Source organism: Bombus impatiens, unplaced genomic scaffold, assembly GCF_000188095.3.
Source record: "Bombus impatiens unplaced genomic scaffold, BIMP_2.2 scf_0219, whole genome shotgun sequence".
Classification (NCBI taxonomy): Eukaryota; Metazoa; Arthropoda; class Insecta; order Hymenoptera; family Apidae; genus Bombus; species Bombus impatiens.
The window spans coordinates 664,613-678,113 of record NT_176638.1 but is presented as its reverse complement, the minus strand read 5'-3'; the positions used below and the strand labels follow the sequence as shown (position 1 = coordinate 678,113).

Here is a 13,501-nt window from a genome sequence, read left to right as displayed (position 1 = left end):
GGGTCGCTTCCATTTCGTTTTAATTTCACCGGTAATTGTATGGAAACTTTGAATAAGGGTCCATAGCACATTTTGGTTGAAATTGAATTAACAGCAAAATACAATTCTATAATACCCGTCGACCGTTTTAGTACACGCAGAGTGCAGATATTTCTTCGAAAGGCGATGTAACGTCGAAAACAAGAAGCACGTTACGTGCTTGAAACTTGTGGAACTGCGAGCGTAATTTAAAAACCGCTTCATCGACAAATTGTCTAACTTGAAATCGATCGATCGCGTCGGAAGATTCTCAAATTCGTGTATTGTATCCATTAAACGTTTAATTAAACGTAATTTGAAGTTTATCAACTTTCGGGACGGAACCGAGTTGATCTTCGTACGAACTATGCTATTCGTACTTTGTTAACTTTAAAAATGTCGATGGTCTCTACTGTTGTCCTTTCGCGATGTTTTTTTTCTTTTTTGAAAAGAGAAAAATCGTATTCGAAGGTAAATTTTTAGGTTGGTTAAACGTAGCAGTTAAAGATTTTCGGCAAACGACGCTCGAACGTACGAGGATTGCACGGTGCGTCGTACGTTCGAAACTCTCCTGTTTTATTGTTCCGCGTGTAAATCGATAAAAACATCGTCGCATCGACGTTGACGTAGATTTAAGATTAATCCGAAGAATCTTCAACAGTTGCGCTTTATTCGACGCGAAAGCTTGAAATGCATTGACTTGGCCGATGAATATCAGTAAATGGTATGCTAGTACGTTTGAAAGACGTGTACGATTGGTCGGTGAAAAGTGGAATATCATTGAATTGATTCAACGACAACGAGCTTCCGCGTTCAGCGCCACGGAACAAACAAAAATGAGAAAACGCTCGACACCGGCGACAGTAATATTCTCAGCTTACGCAAAACCCTCGTTTACCGCAAAACAAAGAAAGCTGCGAAAATGAATCTACCAAGTAATAAAGAAATTCGAGAAGAATGAAATTTCAGGCGGATGTCAGGAGAGATGAAAATTGTGGGAAGCGAACGACAAAGAATTGGATATTCTATCGCACTACTACGTACTTACTAGATGGAACCTATATACTTTTCGTTTGGAATCGAAAGCAAAGACGACCATATCGATCTTCCTTCTCAACGATCTATTCTTTGTATTTCCGATCACGAACTTTTCCAAGCTATTTCGTTTCTCGAAACAGTGTTACGAAACAAATCGAACGATAACCAGCAAGTTTTACGTTTGTCGTCGAAGTTTCACTCTTTCTCCAGACATTTTCAGCTAAACGCGATTTTCTAGGAAACACGATGAATCGATGTTCTTCGAAGACAATCACGTAATAGCTTTCTCGAAGACGCTTAGGGTAAAATGAAAATTCGTAAAACGCAAACACAAAGATAAACAGAGACAGGGAGAAGGGAGAATCTAGCGGAAGAGCATGCGACTCTACTTGTTGATTGCGATTTAAAATCGCCCTCCGTTTACTTCCCTTGCGAAATCGACTGGAAGAGAATGAAAATTTACGACCGCCGCAAACAAATTTCTCTAATTTGCGGTAGCCGAGATGTTGCCGGTAAAATTCGCTCGAATCGAACGGGACAAAGACCGGAATGGTTATAGAATTCGATCGTCGCATCGAACATCGTCTGCAAAGCTACGCTACTACATCTTATGCGAATTAAAACGACGTAGGAATCCACGAGCGATCTAGACAGGACGATACTCGTGGCTAAAATATTCAAAAAAGTCGTCCAACTGTCCCTTCGACTACGATCTTGTACGTCCACTCCCATTTCGATGTAACTTTACCTTTCTTTTGACGTGACCATCGGTCAATCTACGAGTTCACGTAGCCACGTAGTGCTTTTCGTTACGATGAACTATGACGCAACAAAGGAACAAGCGAACAAGCTTCGTGAATGTTTCAAGTTACTCACCGGATACTCGTCGTACTTGGTCGAATAGTCGGGATAATCGAGATTCGTTGGCGCGTTCCTCTTGCTGAGAGCACGCTGGCCGATAGTACCACCGATTATGGGCACCATCGCCACTAACATCAATGGAATCACTCCGTTGCCCATTTAAATTTGTATTTTGCTTCTTCGTTTGCCGAATGATCTCGCGGTTCTCGAGTAAAACTACAGCATCCGTGAGTACACCTTTTGCGAATCGATCGTTTCTTTGTTTGGATCGAAGGAAACTTTCCCGCGATGGAACGATCTCACTCCAGATCTTGACCGAGATGCGATCGGAATTACGGTGATTCGAAACTCTTCTTTAATCAGCCTTATCTATTTATCTTAACTTTTCGAGCCAAGAAGAAGGACGAGCGCGGCGGCTTCCCGACTCGATTCGTTTGCAAGTTGAGAAGCAGCGTGCGACACCTCGAATTTCTGAACTGGCAAAGGATACCAAACGATGGTTATCGACGATGTCCTGTACGTGGGTTATTGCAGAAAGACGAAGGATGTACTCGAGGACGCAATGTGACGCCTCGAGCGGCAACCGCTCTCCTATATACTTCGTACGCGTGCTCGATGTTACGCAGGCGCTGGAAATGTCCGTCCAATTCGGGAAACCGCGCGCGTTATCCTGCCATTCTGACGCACATTTTCTCCCGCACGAGATTCGATCTTGCGAGCGCGAATGTCGGAAAAACATCGAAAATGATCGCGTTCCAGCGGATCGGCGCAACATTAGTAAATTCACGCCGACAGATGTATCTGGTTTAGCGAGCCTTGGTACTGCGGTACTTGTCGTGATAAATATGTCGCCCCAACCCTCTCTCGATCTTCCTTATCATAACGGAGAAACGTAATGGCAAACTATATAATCGGCCGAGCATGCAGGTTGAGAATCATCGGCGAATCGGAAACTGGGCAAAAAGGTGGCGTAGAGTCGACGTACAAGTCGAGCATACTCGTAGGGATTGAAAATTGTACGTAACGAGTTTAGTTGAGTTGATTTCACGTATACGCGCCAACGCGCTACTCACTAAAAGTTGAGAAACGCGAACTCCCTTATAAATTCAGTCGCGTTTCAAAACTTGAGAACTTGTTGGAAAGATGCAGTTGGCAAATTCGCCGCGGTACTATCCGACTTGTGGCCAGTCTCGTTAGGGAATAGATCGTGACTACAAAGTCAAGAATTGATCAGGGAATTGTAACTCTGGTTGGAAACTCCGAAAATTTCTCGCTGCAAATGGGATCTTAATCTCCGCCTTTGGCTTTTCGCTCGCTCTCTCACCGAGTTCCCTTCCTAATAACAGAGTTCGCGTCTCTTCGTCCTTTTATTCTCGATTAATCGGACTGCTTCTCGGAAACCTCCGAGGTCTTTCCTCCGTTATACACCCTGTTTTCGCTTTAGCCTAGCGCTTAACGCGAAGTTATAGCAAGTTTTGACCCAGCGATCAAAAACATTCGTTCGTGTTCCTTTAACGTAAATAGACAACTTGTTCGTAAACTCATTTACACCGAAAGAGCTTCTTCACGACGAACGCGAGCAAAGGGTTCACCGAATAGTCGCCACACGGCGAAAGAATGCTAACTAAATGTTCAACTAAAATTTTAAGAAAGAGAGGAAAGAACGAGCATTCGCTCGCTTCATTTAAACGCAGCTTTACGCGTGATTACTCGAGCCTCGCATTTGTCTCCGACGATGTTCAACGCGAGCTGACTGCACGAGCGTTACAACGAAAGGCGAGAAACGAGTATCGCTGGAGTAGAATCGCAAATGCGACAGGTGGTTCGTGAGGAAGAATTGTACTCGTTCAATCAAGCGACTTTCGGTGTCACGTGCCGGCCACAATTAACGACTAATAACGTTGCGGTGAAGTACGTGACGGACGTGAAGTTACTTCAATTTCCTCGATGGTTTTTATTCTTCTGCCGAATTTTTCTTCATCCTGCACAGTTTCTTTCGCGTTTTTCTGCCTCGCTTCTTCTCCTTTCGCGCCTTTATTAATTTCCTACATACGTTTTGTCGGTTACTTTCTAAAGATTTCTCCTTGTTTCAACTCGTTTCAACAGGCTAACCGATAGACGAAAATTTTCATTATCATTATCAATATGATATTCATTATCAATGATCGCGCCAGTCTTGCGAAGCTAGAGCAAAGCAATCATCGTCGGGAGAGACAATCCGTCTTGGTTTTGCAAACAATCCAGTGCGAACTTCCTAGCGGTTTTTCGATTCTTCGTGCAATCGGCTTTGACTAACGATCAAATTCATGCAGACGACTCGACTCGACTCGACGGGAAATGTCCTTATTTCCGTTGATTCACCCAATACTCTGTTGCGTAAGAAAGGATAAACGCGTCGAACGTAATGAACGAAAATAGTTCCAGTCATAACGAAAACAAAGAAGGGTTAGCAAAAGGCTTAAAATAATAATCTCGTGGTTAAAATACCCGTATTGATCGATAATGCCAATTATATCGTACATTTATGAAACTGCAAATATCAGCTATCGGAACGATACATTGCGGATTTTGTCAATACCATCTAATGACAAAATCCGCAATCACTCAGTTGCCAACTCAATAGAAGGATAACTATGAAGTTATTGAATACGCGAGGCACGAGTTAATTAAGCATGAAATAAGGAAAAAATTCATTCGAAAGCTAATGATCTGGAACAGTGAGAAACTGCATGTGAAGAAAAAGACGCGCGCGAAAAAAGAAGCAAAACGGTATCGCTTTAACCAAATATATTTATCTATTTATCCATTTATCTATTCGTTTATTTATTTATACGTACAGTATATGTAAATGGTAAACAAGAGATAAAAAGAAAATAGCAGTTAAAACGTAAGTTAAGAATAAATAATTATAGTTTATAATATACGGCCTACGGAGTGTTTTGGCTTTAAGGATGCTGGGGATTGACCAAATACGTCAATATTCTGATGAACGGAGCTAATTATACAATTAAGATATCGCGAATCTCGATAAATTTTGTGAATCACAACGATTTTTCCGCGTGACTGAGCGTTATCGCTGAAGGATAGCGATTAACGTTTCCAGTTTATTTAGCGAAAGCCGATCGTACGTTGCCACAACAAATATCGTGTGGGTCATCTGGCAATTAGCTTTGGTCCCATTAATTAGTTAATGACGGTGATGCGAGTTCCGATTCGTTTATCACAGAATCGAAGTTCAGTTGGAAGTTCGGCCTGAAATAATAGAACGTACTACGATTCGCGGTTTATGATCGATACGTTTTGTAATATGCTCGTTAAAACTTTTTCTTCGGCTTTTTTTCGATAACGAGCATCGAGAAAAAGCGTTTACGATGCTCTACTGTGCTACCACTACTATTATTACAGTTATTCATCGTTTACGCAAAAAAAAAACGTTAATCCGATTTTTCTCCGTGGGAACGATGCACGGCGACGAACGCTAATCTTTGCGAAATTTATGCTTCCAACAAATATCTTGTAACATGTGTACACATTTTCAGATCAAAATAATCACGGTGCTCGTAAAATACACGCATAAAACGTTTCTAAGACCGCGTTCGAATACATTCGCGAGCCACTGTACATCGATCAACCAGTCGGTCGATACCTTTATTCGTTCGGGATTTTCGTAATTACCGACACGAAATTGAATCTTCGGCCAGGCGAAGGTTCTTGGCGAAAGGCTAGCGGGATATTGGGATCGACGGTTTCGCGTTTACGAGTAGGGCTCAGGAATTATTGTTGAGTAAGTTAAACGGCGTTTAACGAGCTGACCACATGCACCGGTGGCTCACTTACGATCGTGCCGATGGCTCTTATAAAACTAAAAACCACGGAACGCTTCTTGACGCCGATGGATCGAACTTTTTATCCGTTTTTATCCGAGCGACCGTTCGAAATATCGTTATGTACAGCTGCCGTAAATGAAATCCGCGATAAACAAGAAAATGAATAACGTCGTACACAAATTATGCCCCGTGACGTGGAAGTATCCTTTGGAAATAGAGAGGGCCCGAGAAGTCGATGAACGAGATTCGAGAAACTCGCGGTTGACGAGAGATTTCGGGCAACAGAACGATAAGTAAACTGTCGTCGGACGAAACGTGGTTTTGGGAAAAGTCAGAGAGAGAACGGGATAGAAAGACCGCGGAAAGCGCCAGCGACACTGAAAGTCAATCAGAGTACAGGTTGATCGGGCCTGGGTAATGGAAAGTCAGCCTAAAGGTTTCTCTGGTACCACTCAACCACCCGTCGCGATCTTTTTCTCGCCGTAGTTAGAAACCGAAATATTTCTCGGTTTACGACTGCAATCGCAACTTCCTGTTTGTCGATCGATGGAAGCGAATTGTTTTTAAACAAATGCTTAGCGCCTCCCTCGTTTCTCCTCGTTCCTCCTTCACTTTTTGTCGCTAAGCATTGCAAAGCATCTTTCCTCTCGCAAGCTTAACATCTCGATAATCGAAGATTACCCTTTACACGCTCGCAGTGCAGTCGTGTGATTGGAGGGTCGATAAGTTTTGACGATACATTTCTACGATGCGAGACAAAATGAAATTACAAGCAGAAAGATTAGCAAATCAGCGACAGTGTCGAGCTAGCCGTGTAAAATGAAAAGAAAAAGAAAGTAAGAAAGAATAGTATGAAAAAAATATGGTTGATTTTATCGACCGCGAATAAGAGACAGGAGGCTGTCGATTTGGGGGATCGAGCTTGCACGATAAGCTGTGACTTGGACTTCGATAAAGAAACTACCCTTTAGCACTTCCCTTCTGCTTAGGAATTACCGACACGATGTTGCATCCGCCACGGTAAACCGATGCTTTGTTACCTAGCGCACTCTGCCAGAAAGTTCTTCTCTTGGTTTTCCTTCCACTAGGTCACGGATATTCCAGGCCGTATATTAAAACAACAATGACACCGGCAGTTACAGATTTATTAAGTCAGGGATATTTTATTTGCGTCAGCTGCGAAACAAATTACGATACTTCACGAGCGTATATTAAATATTTCGTGGTGTTGGAGGCACGAGAATTACCTCGTGTTCACGGTTACAGTAGGAGACGGTCGTCTTTATTCGAATTCGAAAGTTCACAGTTTTGGTGACTGGTCTTTGAAAGCACGAAAACGAGAAATCGAAATGTTCTCAAAGAAGCTTTAATGATTCCTCGTCGCCTGTAAATCCCCTTCCCACACGAACGTGGGAAAAGCTGGAAAGAGATCCAATTTCGGTGAAGTAACAACTTTGATTCGTTCAGAGGCTTTTGTTTTTCGCGATCGATTCGGAATCGTTTCTATTCCCTTGACCAACGAAACTCTGCCTCGTTACTGGATAATTACAACGTCGATCCATGTTCCTCCGTTTCTTTCGTTTTCGTTCGTTTTTTCGTTCGAGCTGCGACACATCAGCTGACTTTTCAACTATGTCGAAGGAAAACATGTATTCGGGGGAAATAGACAGCCTAGAAAGGGCTACTTTTTGATTTTCGGACTTCTCCGTTTCTTTGATTGCCTCCGGTTAATTGTCAGTTTGCGCAACTCTCCTTCGAGACTACACTTAATTCTCAGCGTTTATTACGCGTTTACGTAACGCCGGCAGCGACAGCTTTATTTCGTCCAAGAATCGCGTAACGTTACGAAAGAAGATAAAAAACCGACGAAGGAAAAGGGGAAAATATACATTTTTCCAATATTTACAAAGCATTCGGGATATTTTCTTCTCGCATTTACAAGCGATAATTTTGATTAATTTAGAAAGTGTCAAAGATTTGCAATATTTGCCATTTAACGATCAGTTGTTAGTTTTGTGTGATATTTCCAAAGGATGTAGCGTTACGTCAACATCCTTCAATGAGGAAACAGAGATAGCGTGTGCGAAGGAGCGACAAGGAGTTAAGGCAGAATCCTCGTGTCTGACCGAACAACGGTACGTTCTACTGCGACCGAGTCGACGTCTCTCCTGTTTGGTTTGTGAAAGCACCTCGTGATTGTCGATTGCCGAAAGATAGCGAGAGTCGCGCGATACAATTTATATTCATACCTTCGTCTACTCCTCGACGTTAAAGACACAATCATCGTTGACACGCGATAGAGACTTCAAGGAGACGAACGCCTATCCCAATTCCCGTAAAATTGTACGAACAAACAAAACATCCTATGAACAGAAAAAAATGTTTCTTCGCGTTGGACGAGGCGATCTTTTCCGCTGGTTTCTTCTTAGGTGAGTGTCATGGCAAAATTGCTAGGTTGCTTGTTAGGTGTAGGCGTAGGTAGAGAGTTGAAAAAAAAGAAGAAAATCAGACGAGACATTAGATAGAGTTATGAAAATACTTAATTAGCGATAACAACGAAGTAGTCGTGGATCCATCGTTAAGTTACGTAAAATGTTCGTCGAAGCTCTTAAACGAATATTTTGTTGCGGCTCCGAATCGATTGATCACCGATTCGTCGATCTCGTTGTTCTTTATGTAATCGGTTTATCCAAATTTCCGTACGGTTGCTTGTTCGCGTTCGAAGAAGCTGAGTCCGATCGAAGAACTATCTTGTTCAGTGTTAGTCTTAGTTAACAAAAGTCTCGTCGTTTAAGTTTAATCACCCCGGTGTTTTTTTCGATTTTATCTCAGCTATCCGAGCGACATCGAAGCATCAGTGACGCGTTGTCGATGACCCTGAGAATTTTTCTTAAAAGTTGAATTTTATGTTATTCTATTTCAACGACGCTACCTTGATTTTTTCGTAAAATTACGCAGCGCCGGAGAGAAACGATGCAGCTTTCCACACGTCGTTAATGCAAATTTCAGCGGTATGGTTTTTATCGACGAGCGCTGGCGCAGTTGGTACTTGGGGTGCAAGTACCTGGTGGCTCGAAAATCTCAAAGGGAAGATAAAGATTCTGTTTACGGGCATCGATACATGCATCGTTAAACAAACGCTTCGAGACATGCGACGAAGGAACTCCGAACCGCATTTCGCAATACCATAGCTCTTAAGTCAGTCAAAATACTGTACGATCATGTATCATGGAGAATGCGGAGATTTAAAACAGTAGCAAAAAATTACAAATTGCCTTCTCGTGGAAGCGATAAGAATCGAAACGATTAGACGAGTTGTGCATGTACATTGTACATATTTCAACAATGAACTCTGTTAAAGTAATGCTATATAACGTTTTATTAAATGCAAAATTTATTAGAACAGAATAATAACATAATAACTTGAAATATTAACGAACAGCGCTATTTTCTCTTGCACATCTCAAACAGGAATGAATTCGTTTTATTGCACATCTATTCATTCAATACATTCTCGTCTCATGGCGTTTTCCTTTTGTCTTCCTCTCATTTTCATTCCTCACTCGTACAATGCAGATGTACATACATCTATTTTCTAACAAACTCGAAGGCTAATTTTAAGCGAAGAGTATCGCAGCAGTTTAACGGTTATCGTTCGCTCATCTTGTGCAGATGGCAACTATTCAGGCGTTAAGTTTAGGTCGATGAAATATGGCTGGACTGCTCGTGCCGAAGTCGATTGATGCTAGCCTTGTTCGCTTGAAAAATATATCCAACTGTTTTTTTTACGCTTCGAGCGTATAAAGTAATTTCTAATCCGATTATATATTAAACGACTAAGCTTTATAGTTCTTCGGACGCCCCTCGAAACGCTAGACTATTTAACGAGCATCAAAATATCCCAGGTACTTCCGGGGTAGCCAACATCGAGAATAAAAAGTTGATGGCAGTGCCTTTGGGAAAACGTGTAAGATCCATCGTGGTGAACGATGACCTGCAGCTTTTACCGCGTTTTATCGTCATCGCTGGTGTGATTACGTTTCCCAAAGCTCCATAGTTGATGGCCCATTTCTAGCGAGTCGATTACATATCGCTATACTGTCGATTGCTGCCCTCTTTATTGCCCGATAACGAGCATATCGAAGTTCTACTATTCACAACTTTCTTTTCGCGTTCTTATAAGTCTCGAACAACGTAGCTGTAATCGACAACTGTAAGGTCAATTTAAACAGGCTTCGATATTTCTTAAACGACGTTGCGTGCACGTAACCGTAAAAAGAGGGAAATCAATGGAATATAATTTGCAAAGAATTTTCTGAACCCAGGCGTAGCCCATTGGAATCATTGCATCTTCGAGAATATCGAGATAAAATAGCCAGCGGTCAGTATCGACGTTCTTCGCATGAAAAATTAACGTCGTTACGTAGCTGCAGCTCGACCGCACGAAAATCACCGGTTTCCATCTACAACCTGACTGCGAATAAAAGAAAAACGACGGAATTTGGACGAGCGAACGGTCAAGGAGAGTAGGACACTGTTGATGGTGAGACGCAATCTCGTTACATGAAAACGCGACGGTAGCAGCTCGATTACAGCAGGAATCCATTGAACGCGTAAAACCGATGCGTATTACACGGAGCAAACACCGAACACGTTATAACGCAACCGAATGATAGATGAAGGGATAGGGAAGGACAAACGTGATCTCGTGGCAAGAGTCAGGCCTGTGGTACGTCGACCGGACATACCGTTTGGCATATTTTGGGGGATGAGACATTCCTGGCTCTTGCCACCGCGAATTTCCAACCCAGCTGCCGCATTGTCCCGCAATTCTGTCCGTCCATCAGACTGACAGTGGATCCCCGCACGCGTTGAAAAATGTCACGCCACCCTTGTCTCTTAAAATTATCATATTCGTAATCGCAACTAATCGAGGCTGCCATCCGTTCCACGTTAAGTTTTCCTCTCGTTTGAATTTGTTTCAACAAGAATTTACCCTAAATCTTCGAGTATGGAGTTTTCAAACTTATAACATCCGAAACGAAAAGGTCACTACGCTAAAGTTTGCCGCGTCGAAGCGATACTAGCTTCTCAAGTTTCGTTGGTCTCATGAAATGTATCGCTCGAAACGGTTAGTCAACGATAGTGAAATATGCTCTAAAGTTATTCGAAAGTGAAAGCACGATATATTTTGCCGATCGTTCTTTGCCTTATGGTCTCTTTTGAGAATCGAGACAATGGTTTGCACGTCATATCGGTGCTCGACTGCGAACAACCAACATTTCTCCTTGCTCTTCCTTTGAACAACGTTCCCTTCCGCTAGAGTAAAGTATAAGAAACGGTTAACGCAAAGAATCAAAGTGCTTTGATAAGCCGGTATTTTAATAAATGGCCTTTTTACGTTCAAAAATACCTTCTCTTTTGTTTTGCCGCGATTAGTAGATTCTTGCGGAGCGAGCTTCCGAGAAAGGGAGGGAATTACTTCGCGAATCGTGCATTCATCGAATTAATCCTTTAATCGGTGTAACCTGGTACGGTGAGTAGGCTAGGGTGGGGGAAGGATGGGTGTCGTGGGGGACAGGTAGGTGTCCTGTGGGACGGAGCTTCGAAAAGCTGCTGTACAGGCGTCGAAATATCGTCGAATCGTCGGTGGAACGCGTGATCGTCGAAAGAGTGGCTCGGGGTGGGTTTTCCACCCCCAGCGTTTCCACCACCAACGCCGCCGACCCAGTCCCTGTGTCGGATATAAAGTGGTCGCGTGCTTGCAAGCTCAGTCACTCTGCCGCTGAAGCACCGATTCTCGCAGCTGCTCACCAAAAACAACCGCCCCACTGACACCGACTACCCTCGGATCGCATCTCGAATTTCCGGAACTGCTTCCACAAGGTACTTTACTTTTTCATTCGCCCTTTTTATTTTCATCAATCGTCGCCCAAACGCTGTTACTCTTTTTTTCCTCTTTTGTCACGCTTCATACGTACAGATAACGATACGCGTTTCGCGCACGAATCGCGATCGGATTTAAATAACGTAATTCTTCGACCAGATGCGTTTTGGAAATTTTGCATGTTGGAAGTTTGAGTTTCGTGTCGCATCGTTTCATTCGTCTCAGTTAGCTCGACCGTTACGTTTCGTTAAAGTCTATCGTACACCTCATCTTTGTTGGATCAATTCAAAATCGGTGAGTCGTGATTCCTTTGGCATAATCGCGAAAATAGAAGACCGCGTGTAAGGGAAGTCGCGTTTAAAACGTTTTACGTAACTTATTGATGGCACAATAATTTATTCCGAAACAATCGCGATTACGTTCGCCCACTCACAACTGCTATAATGCCTTTGACACTTGAATGAAAATTATCGTGAAATGCCCGTCACTACGCGTAATGGTTCATTCGGAATATTACGAACGTTTTTCTCTAACAATGTGTACAAACGTTCCATTTCGCTTTATTGTAGTCTCGCAGACTGAGTCATTTCATCCGATCGCGCCTAAAGTGGAGCGATCTATTCAGTTGGTTTGAAAAAGAGCACGAATGCCTTTGAAATTTCCAATATCTCGGAGTACGGAGCTTCGAAAGCTCTAAGAAATATTCAGGCGCGGAAAGGCACTTTTCCGGAGATATCGTAAAGTTCGAAGCGTTCGTTTCTGTAATTCACGCATTAGACGGAGTCGAGGAAAACCTGTTGCCCAAGGAGCAGTGCAATTACCCGTCATTGCCTTGTCTTGTCTCCGAAAACAAACGGTACTCTCCAACGTTTCCTAACTCGTTGCAACAAGCACGTAATTATCGGATCTCATTGTTCTCGTCTTTTACTTTCTTTCTACGGCAACGCACGCGAGTTCGATACGAAACGATGCAACAAATTTGAAGAAAGAACGGAGCGTCGTTATATATTCCGTTAAAATCGCTCGACATATATATGCGTATATATATATATTCGAAACATGATCTTGGTGTAATTAGTTTTTCCGTAGATAGAGAAAAGTCGCAAGTCGTTAACTTTTGCATCTATTTCCCTTCTTTTTCGTAGACACGTTTCATAAAAGCTTTATAAAATAAGATACGGTATACCTGCTAGACTAATAGTTTTTCGACATAGATAGATTTACTTTTTTACAGAGAATACTGAAATGGATCGTTTGATGCATTCAAAATTCTATGATTCTATTTAAAGAATAACGCTGACCTTTATATACATTAAGTTATTTCTTCCCCGAATTGTACTTACAGATGAAAATAGGGCATCCTGTGTATCTTTAAACATTCCGATCGGTATTTCGATATTTAATTAATCGCGCAAATCGCATCACGATACTTCACTCAGCAGCGCGAGTATTTTTAAACGGAGGCACCGTATCACTCTCGATATTTCCTCCGTTGAGTTATCGTTCTGTCAACGACAGTTAGAGCGGCTGTCGGTGCTCATCAAGCAGAATCGAACTGTCGGCTGTACCGACGAAAGCGTCTCCCTTGTCAGGCCCAAATAAATAAAACCAACTGACAGTGGTTTTCTGACCAATCTATTTTGACACCGAGTAAAATATTCCATCAACGATCGATCTCATTCGTTTTACTAATCAGAACTCGCTGCCATATAAACTCCACCGTCTTTATCTTGCTTGCTTCCCCTAAATAAATTACTACGAAATAGAAGATGTTCTTCTTCTTACGCACGTAAGATGGATGATCGTTCTTGTCAGAGCTACCGCCGCTCCACGTTGGTAGAAACATTTTCTAACAGATAAGGCTGTGAAA

General features: G+C 42.4%; 2 protein-coding genes across 8 annotated transcripts in view; one reads left to right on the top strand and one right to left on the bottom strand.

The window, feature by feature from the left end:
* Positions 1-2,497, bottom strand: part of LOC100742710 — a 12,339-nt gene extending 9,842 nt beyond the window's left edge. Inside the window, exon 1 of one of the 2 annotated variants that reach the window (XM_003488215.4) lies at positions 1,933-2,497. In XM_003488215.4, the coding sequence (XP_003488263.1) occupies positions 1,933-2,076 (144 nt within the window). In that variant the 5' untranslated portion in view covers positions 2,077-2,497. The remainder of the gene's footprint in view (positions 1-1,932) is intronic. The other variant, XM_012383706.3, reaches the window with a different exon arrangement.
* LOC100748997 (prohormone-1) overlaps positions 1-13,501 on the top strand; it is a 60,772-nt gene that overhangs the window by 38,879 nt on the left and 8,392 nt on the right. For 2 of the 6 annotated variants that reach the window (XM_024366497.2, XM_003488182.4), the window contains exon 1: positions 11,475-11,630. The exons of the other annotated variants lie outside the window; for them this stretch is intronic. The gene's annotated coding sequence lies outside the window, so the exon portion shown is untranslated. Of the gene's footprint in view, positions 1-11,474; positions 11,631-13,501 lie in introns of those variants that run through there. 6 annotated transcript variants of the gene reach the window in all.